The 18,029-nt window shown below is 40.6% G+C and overlaps 1 protein-coding gene across 1 annotated transcript in view; it reads left to right on the top strand.

Moving 5' to 3' along the window:
* The window catches only part of PKP2 (plakophilin 2), a 416,690-nt gene that overhangs the window by 385,667 nt on the left and 12,994 nt on the right, over positions 1-18,029 (top strand). The window contains exons 11-12 of the mRNA XM_085652804.1: positions 12,972-13,161; positions 16,372-16,462. Coding sequence (XP_085508930.1) covers positions 12,972-13,161; positions 16,372-16,462 — 281 coding nt within the window. The remainder of the gene's footprint in view (positions 1-12,971; positions 13,162-16,371; positions 16,463-18,029) is intronic.

Here is an 18,029-nt window from a genome sequence, read left to right as displayed (position 1 = left end):
AAGGTGTTTGCGCTCTTCGGGACTATTCCAACTTGTTGTCCCTCGTTTTAAGCTCACCAGATGGGGAGCCAGGGCTTTTTCAGTCGTTGCTCCACAACTCTGGAACATCTTGCCGATGGAGATGAAGACCTTACCCTCTCTAGCGCTGTTTAAAAAGGCCCTAAAAACGTGGTGCTTTTCTAGAGCTTACACAGGTTGATCTGCAGGGGCTTTGTTATGAGCTGGATTTGGAATTAGGCGCCTTGACGCCATTGGGCTATGTTTGCGCATGATAAGATCCCTTTTATTATTATTTTATTATTCTTTATCCTTCCTCCTGTTACTTCCTGCCACATGCTCCTCAGTTGCTCCCCCAACATTTGAGGTCATTTAATTATTTTTTAAAAATTTGCCCAGCATATGATAGACACTCCACTCTATCAATCTGTAAGCATAGGTGTATGTAGTAACACATGTGAGTGCTTACAGAATAACCCAACAGCACATATTTAATTTTAGGCCGGTGTTGTGTAACAATGGCAAAACGTATTTTGAAAAATGCTGATTCTGCAGGGCATCAGCAAACAGCATTGGCAAAGCTAATAGATCCAAAAGGCTTGATCAATTGGCTTTGCTAAAACTTGTTGAGCTGTTGTATGAGTAGTTATTGTCTGAATTCTGTGCAAGTGGATAGGTTACAACGTTTGATGGATATGGCTGAAGATCTTCCAATAAATGCCTTTATGCTACCTGAATGGAGCTTTGCCTGGCATGTTCTCGAAGTTTGGTAACTGGACATAGCACATGATATTAGTCTGCTGGCCTATATGGACTGTGTTCTGTTGATTTTAAGTGGTCTTTTTAAAAAATGTTGTTTAAGGTATTGGGTGAGTGTCTACTGTTGTCAGCAGGCTGATGCTCAACCACCTGGCATATATGAACTCTGTTGAATGTTTGTGATTTCTTGTGTCTAATATATTGGGTTGGATATTTTGTGTGATATTTCATAGTAGTTAGTATTGCTATATATGACATAGCTCTGCTGTATTGGATGTAAGTTTTTATTTTTGTACTGTTTGGGGCAACTTGATAGTCATTGAAAATATCTGTTCAGTTCAAAGAGTTCTGTTATGTGTTAAGCTATTCTGATAACAGAGAAGACTTTGCAATACTTAAAATCAAGGCAGATAGAATACATTCAATTTAAAATCAACCATTGAATGAGAAATAAGGTATTTTGCTGTCATCGTTTAAGCGAATGAGATGTTTCAGTGTTGATGTGCCAATGCAGTCTCAGCTAGTGCAGTACATAGTATTTTCAATTTAACTATATTTTATACACAGAGTAACGAAGCCATATAAACATTTCCATCATTGAAAGTTTCTCGTCTTTGTGCAAATCTGATTGTGAACAATACCAGGGAAGATCAGATAAACAGATTGGTGTGGTCTTGAGAGTACTGACCCTCTACACTGCACAGGAGTTATCAGTGTTCAGATCCGTGGATGTGGAGACCAAGATGAGGCAGAAAAGCTCCCGTTTCTTTAATCTATCAGAAAGGACTCGTGTGTTTTTTTTCCGATAAGGTCTTTTGTCTCTTTGCAATCCTTTCCACCTTAGTGGACTATGGCAATTCCCCATACCTCGATATTCCTTTCCGCTGATAAAGCAGAAGACTGCCGCGTGACTGCTAACGAGGGATTGAGGTTAACTTCATTACCAAAGGAGCCGGTGACTCAATAGTTAAAGTTTCGGTCTCAAGATTAAAATATTTGACCCAATACATTTCAATCCAGTTGAAAATTTTAAAATGAACTTAAGTGTGTAAAAATAAAACTATGGATTTCAGTTGAAGCTAGACAGAGAAGTTGATTCTAACAGAGTAAAGTTTGTGTAACTGTCTGCAGACGTGCAATGAAAATGTATTTACCTGCTTCCTATAAACTCACTACTGTCAACTTTTTACTAATCTCAAAATTACAGCTTTAACCATTATTTCAATACCTGCCATTTCAGTAGAAGCAATTTGCAAGGTTAAAAAGCCTTCATCTTATGTCTATTTTTTACACTTATTTGTAACGTCATTGTGAAATGTTCTCTCTCAAATATTTGTTAATTAAGTGCTTGTATAATCTACAGCGAGAACCAGTTATCATTCTATCATTTTTAGCCTCTCCTTACCCCTCATTTATAAGAATTTCTACCATGGTAAGCATAACTAATGATTTCAAAAGGTTCATTTAAGAATGGAATTCCTAAATCCCAGGTGTATGAGAGCAGAGTGGTGCCTGAAATTATACAGCGTGCACGTATTTCCAAAGTGGACTCCTTTTGATTTTATAAATCCTGAAAATTAGGACATTTATGCAAATCAGCGGCAGAAAGCTATGATTTTTTTAATCAGCCCGCGTATGCTTTTCACTCTTTAAACAATGTTTGATTTTCTTCTTCTTTATCTGTTGGTCTTCAGATCAAGCAATTACATATTAATATACAGCTATCGATATATTTACTGAAGTTATAGGAAACAGTTGAGAACAAAAAATAATCTTTGACTCTGGAGCTATTTTCCTTTAATTGAAAATGTAAAGTACATGGTGAGAGTTCAGATCTGCCATGTGCACACCGGAGACATAGATCCTTATTTAATGTTTGCCTTTCACAAGACTACAGCTAATTTAAGCTAACCACCAAAAATGCTCTGTTTAGCACTGTGAATCTATTACATATTTACACACCTTGCAGAGGCGTTCCATCTAGTGACTAAACTGAAATACATTAAAATATATATATACTATATATGTGTGTGTATGTATATATATATATATATATATATATATATATATGTATATATGTATATATATATATATATATATATATATATATATATATATATATGAAAGAATGTGTGTTCAATAAGCATAAGCATGTGTATATAATTCCCCCCATTTGAAGTTAACCAGACACTTCGAGCTCCCACACCTTGATACCAGCTTCGAATTATTTTCCTCTCTAACATTTGGCCAAAGCAGCGTTGCTAACAATGTTTTGTTATAAGTAACTGTTTCTTCTTGAATACCACAATGAACAACCCAAATGAGTGATGCGAGCATGTTTATGGATGGATTTTAATTAGTGCATGCTAATCCATGCAGAACCCCAACAAAGTTCTTTGAATGTTTCTGAACTCCCTCAAGCCTTTTATCTCTTTAAGCTTCGAATACCCTGCTTTGCCTCAAAAGGTACTATGATTCTATCTCACGAAGGTAGCGGTCAGTGTAGCTCCGTGAAGATACCCGACTGTGTCTAACATTGTGTGTACTGCTCTTTATTCTATAATAATTAGTCTCTCATATAATTCGGCTTTAAAATCGAGGAAACAAACGCTACGTAAAGAGGCCTGGTTGGCCATAACTGAAGCCTCCAAAGCTAAGGACAATATAGCTTTTTGGAAAGCTGTTAATGCTCCCTATTTACGAAATAACCAGACGGATATCATAGACATAGCCATTAATGGGGAAACTTGGGTGAACCATTTTAAATCTTTATACGATAATCATGAAGATCTTAATTATGATAACTTACTGGCGGATGGGTTATCTATTAAAAAAAAAACTACAATTTTACTTACCTCATTCCCTATAGACATAACTTTTTCTTGCCTGGAGATTACAAAGGCAATTAAAGATAGCCCTTCTGGTAAAGCTCCAGGGCCGGATGGCGTTCCGACAGATGTGTACAAAGCCGAACCAGACCTGTGGGGCCCCCTGTTAACAAATGTTTTAAACCACTCTAACCGTCATGGGTTCCCCTCGTCCTGGTCTGAAGCCATAGTCGTTCCGATCTTTAAGAAAGGAGACAGACACGACCCCACTTGTTACCGGCCAATATCGCTTTTAGATGCATTAATGAAGGTTGCAGCCCGGGCAATTTTAGACAGAATACAATCCTGGGCGGAAGAGAACAAGATAGTGTCACACTTACAGTACGGGTTTAGCCCTGGCAAAGGTACTATAGAACAGAGCCTAAATTTGGCCTTAGTTCTATCAAAATATAATCATGCAAAAAAGGGGAAACTTTTTGTTACGTTTGTGGACCTAAGTTCCGCTTTTGATTGCGTGAACCACGAGATATTATGGTCCATTTTATCAGAGATGGGTATAGACTTAAACATCTTACACTTTATAAAAGCACTTTATAGCGATGCAGGAGCCAGGGTACGCTTTGGAAACAAAGGGGAGTGCTCTGGCAAATTCTGCATTAAGAGAGGGGTGAGACAGGGGTGCATTCTAGCCCCCCTCCTTTTCACCCTATATATAAATTCCGTCGGCAAATACTTAATGGAATTTCAGTATGACTATCCAACAATTCTGGGTACTCCTGCCCCAATATTTCTTTATGCCGATGACGCTGCCATCATGTCACGAACTAACATCGGCCTCCAGAGGGCTGTCCAGAAATTCTCGAAGTATATGAAAGAACGAGGGCTAAAAATTAATATCTCAAAAACCTTCACGATGGCCTGTGGACCGGGCACAAAGAAAATGTCCTGCCCAATCTTCTTAGATAATAAGAGGATAGAGACCATAGACCAATTTTCCTATTTGGGCTTAAATTTTGACAGGAAAGGAAACTGGCTAGCAGCAATTAATGCCAGAAATTTAGCCTTTACCCGAGAATTAGGCGCCCTAAAAAAGTTCTCCACAAAAATAGGTGGCAGGCCAGTGAAAGAGTTAATCGAAATCTATAAAGCTAAATGCGTTTCCACTGCCACCTACGGAGCAGGCCTTTGGGGGATTGAAAATCCATCCCTGATACAACAAACAGAAAATCAGTTTTTACGCTATTTACTTGGAGTCCCCAAATCAACATCAACTTATTTTATACACATTGAGCTGGGCATGTTATACATCTCGGATGTTATTAAAATTGCGCCCATACTCTTGTGGCATAAAATCTGGGTTACTCCAGAGACCTCATTAAATAGAGACCTAATTACTGACTGTCTTAGCCTTGATGGTTTGACAAACATTAAATGGCTAGCATATGTAAAAAATATGCTGATTGAACTTGGCCATTTGGAGTTTTTCGTGAGACCGTCGAGCATGGAAATGGTACCCAGAAAAACTTTAAGAAAGTTGGCTCTTGATCATTTAATCTCCAAGAGATGGAATTTAGAAAAATCTAAAACCACAGTCACTGATTTCCAAAAAGTAACTATCATTGAAGGCCTTCAAAGGTACCTCATAACGCAGCCAAATTGCTATGCACGAATGTTATTGACCCGTCTTAGATTTGGTAATTTTTTCCGCATGATTACATTTCCTGTTTGTAACCTTTGGTCTAATGAAATTTTACTGTGCCCCTGTGACAATATTTCTGTCCAATCAAACATACATTGTATTCTATTCTGTAAATTTTATCAGTTGCCCAGAGGAGCCTTCCTAAAACCGATTTTAAAAGCCTGGGGAATTCGTACCTGCAGATCTGCTATGACCAGGCTTTTACAACTAGAAGATGAATGTGTTACCTTTGCAGTAACCAGTTTTTTAAAATTGATTATCAAATTTCGGAACTCAATGCAACCATCCTAAAAATCATGTTATGTCTTTTTATCCTTTTTAACAGTTTTTATCTGCTTTTAACATGTAAATGCATTTTTCTCTATATGTATGTATGCTTTTATGATTCCACTCTGAAAATCGAATAAAGCTTTCATGACTGACTGACTAGTCTCTCTTGCACTGACATCGAGTTTCTCATGCACTCCCCCTAGGGTAAAATACTGGCTAGGCAACCCAGCCCATCTGAAGACACCTTTACTCTGCGTACACCTTTAATCTCATTCTAAAATAACAAACACTCCTATTTCCTGTTCTAATAATTTGATTCTAAACTGCTCCTTCAAGCCTAAACACATTGCCTCTATTGCACCACGAGCCTCTCTCATAAAATACCTGGGGTTGTTTTACAGCTGCCCAGGCGGTGCAGCGGGCATGTGCATCCATTTCCTGCACCTGGAGTACTTTGATGTTACAGAAAGGGCCGCAGACACTTGAGAAGCTCCTTCTGTAATAAGGATTGTGCCCAGTAGCGGCTTCTCTCCGCTATGGTGGGGAAGGGTCGCCCCCCACCCCCGCCAACCTCAAAACTTGAAAAATAAAACTATAATAAAACAGGTTTATTATTGTTTTATTTTTTAAGTTCTAAAGGCTGGACCCAGTCTTGGGGGCAGGACCATAGTGGGGGCAGTCACGAAAGGGAGCGGTGAGCACTGCTATCATTGCGCATGTTGGTTTGGGCGGCCGACTCAGGACGGCCAAACCAACATGGGCACAGAGCTGTCTCCGAGCTGAGACAGCATGTACAGGCTTCCAGTCTCTCTGGGAGTGCAAATTCAGTGCGCTCAGGCCAAATCCCGGTGCTGTTTTCAAGCATGTTAGCAGCCTCAGGATTGGCCCTAGGACAGGTAAGTTCTATTTTCCCCTTTTTGTTTCTGTTTCCTTCATCTTCTGTCGTCGTACCCTCGCTCTGCCACTCCGCCCGCACACCAGCCGCTACTGACTGTGTAAGCTTTACATGTACGCCAGTGCAATCCCAATAGCACGTTATCCTCATTTGGATGTATGACGTTACAACGCACACTTTTACAACGCATGCACTTACAACGCATTTTTTACAACGCATAATCCATTACAACGCATGACATTACAACGCATGACACTACAACGCATTTTTAAAAAATACCTTTACAACGCATTACCATTACAACGCATACTACCTTTACAACGCATACCATTACAACGCATAATATTAAATTACATTTAAGGTAAGTATTAGATAGTGTAGGGGTAAAAATTACTATTCTAACTCCAGGGGGTGCAACAGTAGGGTAAGTGTTGGATAGTGTAGGGGTAAAAATTACTATTCTAACTCCAGGGGGTGCAACAGTAGGGTAAGTGTTGGATAGTATAGGGGTAAAAATTACTATTCTAACTCCAGGGGGTGCAACAGTAGGGTAAGTGTTGGATAGTATAGGGGTAAAAATTACTATTCTAACTCCAGGGGGTGCATCAGTAGGGTAAGTGTTGGATAGTATAGGGGTAAAAATTACTATTCTAACTCCAGGGGGTGCATCAGTAGGGTAAGTGTTGGATAGTATAGGGGTAAAAATTACTATTCTAACTCCAGGGGGTGCAACAGTAGGGTAAGTGTTGGATAGTATAGGGGTAAAAATTACTATTCTAACTCCAGGGGGTGCATCAGTAGGGTAAGTGTTGGATAGTATAGGGGTAAAAATTACTATTCTAACACCAGGGGGTGCATCAGTAGGGTAAGTGTTGGATAGTATAGGGGTAAAAATTACTATTCTAACTCCAGGGGGTGCATCAGTAGGGTAAGTGTTGGATAGTATAGGGGTAAAAATTACTATTCTAACTCCAGGGGGTGCATCAGTAGGGTAAGTGTTGGATAGTATAGTGTAATATTATGCGTTGTAATGGTATACGTTGTAATGGTAGTATGCGTTGTAATGGAATGCGTTGTAAAGGTAGTTTTTAAAAATGCGTTGTAGTGTCATGCGTTGTAATGTCATGCGTTGTAATGGATTATGCGTTGTAAAAAATGCGTTATAATGGTAGTGCGTTGTAAAAGTTGCGTTGTAAAGGTTGTTCCCCTCCTCATTTGCACAAGGAAATGACCCAGAGTGGGTAAGTGCGCCGTATCCCTGATACGGTCAGAGGTCTTTCCTGTTTCCCTCTACTTTGCTAGAATTTCTATTCTTGGTATTCTTGCAGCTGCAGAGATGTTATTGCTCCATATTTACTGAATTAATTAGGAGTACCAGCTTAAACGTGCATATCTCCCTCTTATGAGAGCACAGAACAGACGTAGGCTTTCTTTGAGTTATCCATCGCTGAGAAAGTATGTGCACAAACAACTCTTCACGTGCTCGCAGCATCTACAGTGCGGGTGCGCACAGCTACAGCTACATGTATGTGCCTTCAGGCAGAGTTGGCTTTCCGGCAGCTGTGGTGGAAGTTGTGCCAGGAGCTGGAAATACTTAAAGCAACGGATTTGAGCCCCTTTGCCTGCCAGCACTCTCTAGCCTCATTTAATTTTCTGATATTTTCAGAAGGCTGGCATTAAAGGTAACCCTTTCAGTTGGGTGCTTTACTTGACAGCTTTTTCTGTTAGCCTGGAATGCAGTCATTTTTACTATCGACTGTCACAAGACAGTATTATAATGATTTGAATGAGAGGTGGCATTGTTCACCGTCACAAAAGACTTAATTGACCTCATGGAGAAAACAAACTTGAAGAATTGCATTAAGGGTATACTTTGTTTTTTTAGAGGTCACTTTAGTAATGACCATCTCATTTTCCTTGCTGATATCTCTTACAGTCGTAGTTGCCGCCATGACGTGTTTACCCATGTTTACCTTTGCATTGTGCTTAAGATGGCCCTGGATAGTCGTGTGAAGCAATAGATTAGTATACAATTGTTTTCCACAGGTTCATGAGAGTCGTTTATAAACAAAATTGTACTTGTGATGCGAGGAGAGGTTTGACGTATTTATTACAAACTGGAAAACAAGAGGTTTACAACCGATGCTTTCATGCGAAGAGCTGGCTTCGCAGTCCATACCGATACTATATCCGTCCAGTAGCATTCAGTGTTGTCTGTTACTGTTCTGGACTTTATACTTTGGGAGGCAATTCCAGTACTGGCCTGTGTCCATTGTGGAATCTGTAGCACCACCCTCTTGTCCATTCCTCCTAATTTCTCCAAACATCACCATAGTGGCGCCATTTGAAGACTAGAGCACACTTTGTACATCAGTCTGATAGGGCAAGTTTGTTTCACAATAATTCTGTTTAATATCTCGCCTGCTGTGTGGTTACTTCTTAGCAATCAGTTGTGGAGTATGGATTCATCAGGAGATCTTCCCTGGAGAGACCTCGGTTTAGTATTTCTCTTCATCAGTGGGTGTCTCCATCTTTCACATGTCCCATCTCCATCTCTTGGTCACTAGGAATGTGTTACTTCACAATGGAAACACCTGAAGCTGAGGAGTAAAGTCATACGTGGCACCTCGCGTTGATCTTCTGAAGACTGCTGTACCAATGCGTGTTACTACTTTTTGTGTTCAAGCATTCTAAACATATTGTTTAATTGAATAACGAACTTCCTAGTTAAGTGCTTAATTATCTGGGCTCATCATCTGTAACAGAAATTTCAGACATAGCAGCATGTGTTTTATGGACTTTGTTGGTTTTGGGCACTTACATTTAGTCTGCAAGCTTGATAAAATGGTTGATGTTAAAGCACTCATCACAGTGCATAGATTCTAAATCACGTGTGACACATGTAGCCTGTCCTGAGCTTTTATTCATCAATCATTTTCCACTTTTTGTATTATAACATGGCTTACAAATTCCACCATGTAAGTACAGCTGGCTGTGAAGCCAGCAATGACGGAGGGTGTCGCGCACAAGTAGCTTGGCAGCTAGTACTGTGTCAGTTTTGGATAGAAATTGTCTAGTTGAGCTTGTGATATTGAACCAGTGTAGGGGACTCTGTCCTCCATCATCAGTTGCTTTGAATCTCTAACAGTGCCAGTAACATCATTTAGTGGCCACATTAGTGTTCAGAGATTTATGGTTGCACAACAGATATCTAAATGCACCTCTGGAGACAGCCAAAGGCTGTGTGGGATAATGCAGTCAAGCTTAGGGAATTACCAGGGACCTACTCATTCCCCTGATATGTTCTCATTTCTCAGGGACTGTTAAGGGTTCAGCTTGGAATCCTTGTTAATTCCACTCCCACTGTGTTAACTGGGCCCCTGGTTTCACCAACTCAGGGCGTGCAGAATTAACACCCAAATCTAAGGCAATTGCATGAGACTCCAAGTTGCTGGATGCTGAGTTACACATGCACAGTTTCACATTTAGTTATTAACGTTCTTAATTAAACAACAATCAGGTTTGTACCCTTTTCGGAATCTGGAAATAACTACAACAGAATCCCACCAACCGCATTAGGAGAAACATTCCATTTAAGGTCTGTCTTGTCTGTCTTGTTCTTATGTGATCACAGAAGAAGCAATCCTGAGAGAAGAGTTAAGCCTCTGTTCACGTGTTGCTCTTCCTCCCTCCAAGCTTTTGATTGGGAGGAAGAAGAGTGCTTTCAGAAAACCTTTTGCCTTGTTGGAAAGCTTATGGCTAGTACAGAAGGCATGAATTGGTTTTGGAGATCAAGGCGGTGAGCCTGATGGGTTAATTGGTTAATGTTATATCAGATGCTGTTGGTCTGTCCTGTTTATTATGAAAAGCGACAACAAAGCAGTAGACCACACACATTGATTGAGAAAATCATATGTAAAAGCCAAAAGGAGTGCATTAATATTAATCTCTGTGTTAAAGACCATAGCCTTGGTTTGTGCTACCTGGACCCCCGCAGATGAGTGTTTTGGTATTTCCCAGCAAACCCTAGGGTGTAGAAGAGTTGCACTGTGGAAATCCTTGTTACAACCTCGTAGGGCTAGTTGTGTGTTATTTTGCCAACTGTAATTGTGTACATATTTGCAAATGTATGACCGTGTGCTTGTTTGTTGCCTTGTGGGAAAGTTTATGTTCAATACTTTACGCCTGAAATGGTTATTTTGGCAAGTCAGTATTCAAGGCTGTTGATATAGGCTACAGGCCGTTCATTTGAAAAACTGTGTCCAATGGTGTAGGATTCATCTGTTTATTATGTAACATCATGACAAAGGCAGTAAAACTGACTTAACTATTGTGAAAAACATATGTTAACGGTAATAATCCTTTAAGAGTTTAGAAAATGTGCATTTTATAATCCTCGTTATATGTTCTCAGGAGGGATGTTATGTTTTGTGAACTGCACTTTTGTGCATGTTTATAATTTTACGACTGAATGCATAATGGTAGTTTATGGTGGCAAGGCAATGATAAAGGTTGTAGCCCTGATAGGTTGATTGGAAAAAATGTTTGGTTTGTTTCTTAAGAGAATAATGAGTAAGGCTGACTTATTTAAGGTGAAAAACATATATTAAGACCTTTAAGAGTGAAATATTACACTGGGTTATTTTGTCAACAATAAATCTGATCATATTTGTAATTTATTGTGTAGTAATTATATGTGTATGTACTTAAAACTTTTTTAATCTGACCTGACAATTTTAGGAGTCTGCGTGACACTTGAAATGTTTTAAATATGCATGCGAAGGACATACGTATATGTGCATTGGGTTGGCCTTTGGATCGGGGACTGCCCCCTTCAGCTGTTGATCTGTATGAGTTTCATTGACATTCTGCTTCCACCCATAGCAGCATATATCATATGGCAATAGGTCATCCCACTCTTCCATTGGCTCCATAGCCCTGTGAGGGATGTCATTTTACATGATCACATGCAGATCTGTCTGAAAATTAGTGTGTTTCAGGGCCAAGGCTGGTTGGCCATTCCATTTCCAGTTTAGGCCCCCCTTCATTTCTTTCCTTGTTTAATAAAAAAAAACTGCTCATCACCTTCAGATGGTGGTATTTTTACTTTGTATTTCTCTTGCACTTTAAATGTCTATTGCGCACATTTGCAAAAAAGGAAATTTAAAATGTGTTGCAGGCTTGTCAAGGCCAGACCCATTGACTTTTCCAGTGCTTGTTTTATTTTTGGTCCAGCAGCTTCTTGCTTTCTTGGTGCTTATTTCATCTGCAGTGCACTGTATTATGTGCCAGCCAGGCAGGCATCATGGAATTGAATCATCCATCGTGTTATCATTGGTATACGGTTCTAAGATGTTTAGAAGCAACATGTCTGCCGTCTTGGAATGGTACAACCATGATAGACTATGTACAGTGCAATCCAAGATGTCTGCCTAGTTCAATGTGTACCAGGCAGCCAACTTGGAAAGTTACTGTGCGTTGGGTATCATCATTGTTCCAATCCAAGATTGCCCACAAGTTGCTGTTAAATATTGCTCACAACTTTAAATTACAATGCACAATGTCATTCCAAGATAGTCGCCCACTGCTTTGGTTAATGCTTCACTTACTTTGTTGCTAGAATATGAGCACTACATGTAGGCTGTTACATTGTTTTCTTTTTTCTTCTTTTAATTCATCTTTCATAATCTTGTTGAGTTTGTGTTCTTATTTTATTGTGGGTGGGTGAGTGCATAAATGCAAGAATGAGTCAGTGGATGGGAGAATGGAATAATGATTAAAAGGATGGTTGACAGAGTTATGTATAATGAGTTATCGAGTGACTAAACTCACCAGTGACTGCAGCGGCGTTTTGTTATAAGCCAAACATGTTGCAAATGCCAATGCTTGTTCTTAAAAGAATGTATATTTGTAAAGTTCTTGCTAACACAGAAGGGTATTTGGTGCTGAAGAACACATTTTCATTGTTACCCAACTGAATGGTACGCATTTTATTGACCATGCAAGGATGAGAGGATGGGTGGCCCTGCTAAGATTTTAACACAAGTCCTATCCGCAGATGCATTAGTCCCCTGAGCCACAAGATGAGTAGTTGTTTTATGTACCGGTCAGCCTTGTCCATTCCTATGTGCAAGTCGCTGCTTGGACAATATTATGCAGTATCACAAATAGTGTTTGAAGAGGTCGGTACATTTGCAGGCCTACTGTTTGTTGTTATTCTAAACCTGTTGCACTATAAAATAATTTGAACCAGGGTGCTTTTAAAAATCTAGAATAACATTCTGAACGTTTTTAAAGCAAATTGTCTATCAGATTTGCTTTGGTTGGGGTACATCACTTGTGTGAAACAGTTATAAATGTCAGTCATGTATGTAGCTCAGTTTGGACTCAATCTATACTGGGACAGATAATCTAATCTGAACGGCTGATTAAATCATGGGCTAAGTGGCATGGAAGTGAGCATTCCAGTATGCATGTAAAGAGAAAAACTAACATTTTAAACTTTTTTTCCCTTTTTTTTCAGCCAAAAACATATTACCTGATTTGGTCACTTTACTACCCGAATCTGCTCCCGATTCCAACATTGCCAATGACACAACAGCTTCAATCTGCTACACAATCAACAATTTGATCCAGAACAGCTCCCAGAGTGCTCGAACCCTTCTCGACAGCGGAGGCCTAAGAAAGATCTTCAACATAAGCATCAGCGAAGGGTAGGTGTAGACTAAAGGAAATGATGCGACACCTCAGATATATAAAAATAATTACTTTTAGCAATGTTATTCTTACTCTCATTTGAATTCTTTGAATACATTGTTTTTTCTTTAGTTTTTAACATTTCACATTAACAAAGAAACAAAAACAATAAGAACTGACAGACACGTCAAGTCTCTGACCCGTTTCAGGTGCTGAGCATTGTTAAAAAAAAAATCTAGCTAAGCACATTTATATAGCCCGTGCCGCTCTATTTATGGTCCTGAATACTTAGGAAATGTGGGCACCCTTCACAGTGTCAAGATTCTCGTTAACTGGGGTCATAGACGTCTGAGGATAATGTATTTAGTGGTGTTTTATATTGCTGGGAGGTGAGTTATAATGTATATTGGCCAAGAAAAGTGAAGTTGTCCAGTTTGTTTAGTGATGAATCAGGAGTATTATATGCATTGATACATGGGCCAGAGGATATTTCCATTTGTTTAGTTATGCTGGAGTGCATGGGTATCCAGCTCTATGCTTCAGGTGTTTCTTTCAAGACATCTCGTACCCAGTATGTTTCTTTGATGTCATTTTGCTTGCGTGTGTGGTAGGTTTAAGTTCTCGTCTCTGGTTTGGTTGATACATGGACTGCTGAGATACTGTAGATGTCGGAATAGCTTGAATGTCTGGACCATTGAGGCAGCAGATGCTTCAGCAGCAATATTCCTGGAGACGTGTTGTAATTATGATGGTGCCGGAGGTGTGTCGAATGGGTACTGTTGGTGTACAGCGAGACATGCTGTGGTTCTACAGCGTATCTCGCTGTACGTTGAGGTTTCAAAATATTAATCGGCTATAGGACCTGTTCCTTGTGATATGTGTGTAGAGTGTGTCTGGCGTGTACTCTTGGTGTACGGCAATGTTTCAATCTAACTTCATGTGGATGCTCTCTTGGGGTGATTAACTCTTAACCAACTATATATTAGACTGGTTTAGCTAACCTTTTTCTCTAGAATTGTATGTTTTATTGGTTCAGAGGCCTGAATTATTTTCCCTCATCGGGCTGGGAGCACGTTCCCAGAGACCGATGACCGGGATTATTTCCAGTGTGCGATTCACGAACATCAGTCAATGAAGGACACCTATGCTGGAGAATTGTAGCTACAACTGACATATGGGTGAGACTGCAGAAACTCCATATACAACCGAAAAAAATATTTCACCAAACCATCCTTACTTTTGTGTAAAATATAGCAATATGATGTGTGGACCCATTTGATAATTGCTGAGAAATGTAAATAATTTTGCAAACGCTTATACTGAATTGCTCCAGCTTGACTAACCTATTACAGTACTATGTTAGCCAAGTTCCTTTTCATCCTATTGCCGGGCTTGTGGTCAGATGGAACCCCGACAGGGAGATAGACTGGTGGATAAGACCAATTATTGTCCATGAAACAGTGCTTGTTCCATTATCAGCTGTCAATAATCTTATTGACATGCTCATAATAAATCAATCCTACTTTGTAACGTTGCCAGTTCTGCTGACAGCAACACATATTTCTCTTTAACACTTCATGATTGTTTGAGACTGTAAAGGTTTCACATGATTTAAGCATCACTGTACACCCAGATCACAATCCGTTGAGGATGGGAAAGTCCGAAAGTATCTCCCCCGAACACACACTCCTGTGCCAAAATACATTACAGCTCTTGCATTTTGGTGATACTAAATTACTTTGTATGATTGTCCCATCTCATTAGAAACCACCACTGACCTCCACATACGGCACTGACGTGAAAACTTTCTTATGAGATATTTATGTGGAATCATCTTTGAATGTGAATACATGATCAGCTCTTTTTCTTTTTTATGCAAAGTTCACACACATGTAGTCTGTAAAATGTAACAGTGTGTTTTCCAGTGAAATGTTGTGTATGGGTGAGTGGTGTCTGCATTGTTTTGTACTGCAAAAAAATCCGCTAAAATACAGTCAACTCCTGGCAAACCGGAGCAGAGCAGATTTTGTCAAAAAGGTTTTCTAAAGGGGCCACTGCTTTACCCGAGTAGATGAAAGAAACATAAAAGCTGCCCATTTCACTTAGGGAAAGCTGAGAGAAACTCCGGGCATACAGAGTCTAGAGCAAAGCCTACATCTCACACTAGGGAAGCGGGTGGTAACCTCACAAATGACAAGCAAAAAGTAGTGTGGCTCTCAATGTGACCGTCATCAGTAGATGACAATGACCTGGAAGATATCTACTAGATAGCAGTATGCCGAGCTCTGGTGTGGAAATCGAGATCTCTTCCTCCCGCTGGCTGCACTGCCCTGATGGCCACAGCACAAATGTCGGGATAGATTGAAACTTGGCCGGTTGTCTCTTTGACGTCTTCATAGACTCTGATAGACCCCTGTAGATGATGCTTTGAAAGGTGTATTTGTTGAAGGAACAGCTGTAGAAGAAACCCAGGCAAATTGGTGCCCCCCCACCGATCGACTGCTTATGCTTTCCTAGACTGAGTAAAAAACAATATTCAACTCCGTCTGTTCCTCAACTGGGCTAAGACTGGTGGATTTTGTATCTTGGTAGGTAAAGCATTTACTCTGCATCTCTACCACTTGGCTTTAGTTTTTTAGTGTAATGTTGACATTTGATATCTCACATAGCCTGTAGGCTTTTTTCTCTGGACATCTAGGCCACTGAACACCATTTGTCATGTTCATTCAGGAGATGACAGCTGAGGACTTCATCAGCATTGCTCACAGGCAACTCAAATTCCTTCTCTTGTCTCCTATCTCCGCTCCCTAGCGGTCTGTCCACAGAGCTCTTACCTTGCGTTCAGGTCAACAGACCTGTCACCGACGGTAGCAAGAGTTAAGCAGGATGAGTCTTTGAGGCCCCATCCCTACGGCACTGCAGAGGAGGTCCACCTTGTACAAACAGCCCTATTTATACTGCATTTCTAAAAGAACATTTAGTGCAGTATTTGGCGAGAATTTGTCAGACGCCATTAAAAACTTCCTCTTTTGGTTGCACACAAGTCTCAGGGCTACATTTAGCTGAGCAGCATTGTCATTGCACACTTGCATCCAAGAATTGACACCTTAGTTTAGGGGCGATTCAAAAGTCAACTGTGTGTTTTTAAATTCAATGGGAAGGTAATGATTTGTAATAGACTGTTTATTGTCTTAATAGTTATTAAGAATGGTTATTTTTTGTTATAGGGGAAATCTATCAACGAAAGCTGGGAAAGCAGCTTCAGTTGTCCTTTACTCTATGTGGCACCACAGTGAACTTCATAGTGCCTATAAAAAGGTAAGAAGGTGTGCACTTAATTCAATGAGTGTACCTTATGATTGTTGTGAAATATATTACTAACATATCCGGCTTTCATTGCAGTTTCAGAGCTTGCTGGTAATGTCACACAATATTTCGAAGATTAATTTCCCTCTGAAGGCATGTGAATTCTTTTTTATTACAATGAATGAGATGTCAGTACAGCTAATCGCAAGAAAAAAATGCCATTTCCATGTTTAATAATAGTTGTCTGACCATGGAGGAACCCAGGAGTGGCTTTAATTCAGAAGGAGGAGGGCATGAGCTGTTCTGCATAAGGCCAAAATGGTGGTGTTCTGGTGTCACCTCAGTGCCCCTCCGACTTACTGAGCAATGTGAGGGGACAGATGTGAGGAATATCTCGTGGGTCCCAAATGCCACAGCAGTACATAGCCTTGACCACCTGCATCCAGTGCTAGTGGCATTTTACTGCCAGTCTCTCCTTGCCCGTTTTTTAGGCCCTGAGGTACAGCGTCGCGCCTCATGCCTGCTTCTGACCTGGGATCATTTGCATGACTCTCCAAGATCTATGGCTGCTGGGTAGTGTGGGCCTATTAATCTCCGGACTCTCCTCCGTTTGCCCAGGATATCTATTCAAATGGTGACTCTACATGCTAGGCACTACCATACCTGAATACCTAGGATAGTGGTGGCACATACCTGAGACTCATGGTCTGATCCGCAATATGTACCACGGGCCAAATTAGTTGCACTTCCTCCCTGTCTCACTACCAGACTGGCTTGCTCTTGTCACATTACTACCACGTAGCCGATTGCCGGAGTCCGGCTTCCCCCTTTTGCCTCACAGTAGGGCCGTGGGCCTGGCAGTCGGAATAGCCACAGGGTGACGGCAACTGCTTGAATTCGGTACATTTGACTTATCCAAGACTGGAACTGAGGGGTTGTTTGATAGGTCCTGGTTCTGCCCACCGAGGCTCCATACATCCACCCTCCACCTTGAAAGTCTCTGCCCTTACGCTTATCACCTTCCTGGCTATCTTGTGATTTACTCACTGTTGGAGGGTGCATACCCACCCATATCCTGTGGGCTAAGAGGAAGGAAATAAAGAGAGCTTTCCCAGCACAAACGTCTTTGACTACACTCGATGCTGCCATGACTTTTTGCCTGAAGGTGAGGTAACACCTTTGTCTGCATTGTACCTGGTTTACTGTAAAGCGGGTGGTGTGGGGCTAAAGGGACCTCACTCAGCTCAATCAGAGCTCTACCTATCTGTTTTTTCTAGAAGATCTCTACACCCCAATACCACAGGATGGTGCAACTCAGGAAGGGCAACATTAACAAGAGAGATTCCAAGGTGGCCTTGAAGCCCACCAAACCCTCACCACCGATCCTTGAGTTACCTATAAAAGGGAGCCCTGATTCCTCCTCTACCCTCGAGGCTATTCTACTGAAACTGAACTTGTTACATGACATTGCACAGAGCACCAAGACCAACACTGATCTGCTCCAGGTAGATGTAGCCGGGCTTTGCAAATACCTCACAACAAGAATATCTAATGCAGAGACAAGAATAAGTACAGTTGA

Source organism: Triturus cristatus, chromosome 4_1 (genome assembly GCF_964204655.1).
Source record: "Triturus cristatus chromosome 4_1, aTriCri1.1, whole genome shotgun sequence".
Lineage (NCBI taxonomy): Eukaryota > Metazoa > Chordata > Amphibia > Caudata > Salamandridae > Triturus > Triturus cristatus.
This window is presented reverse-complemented; position numbering and strand designations above follow the sequence as displayed.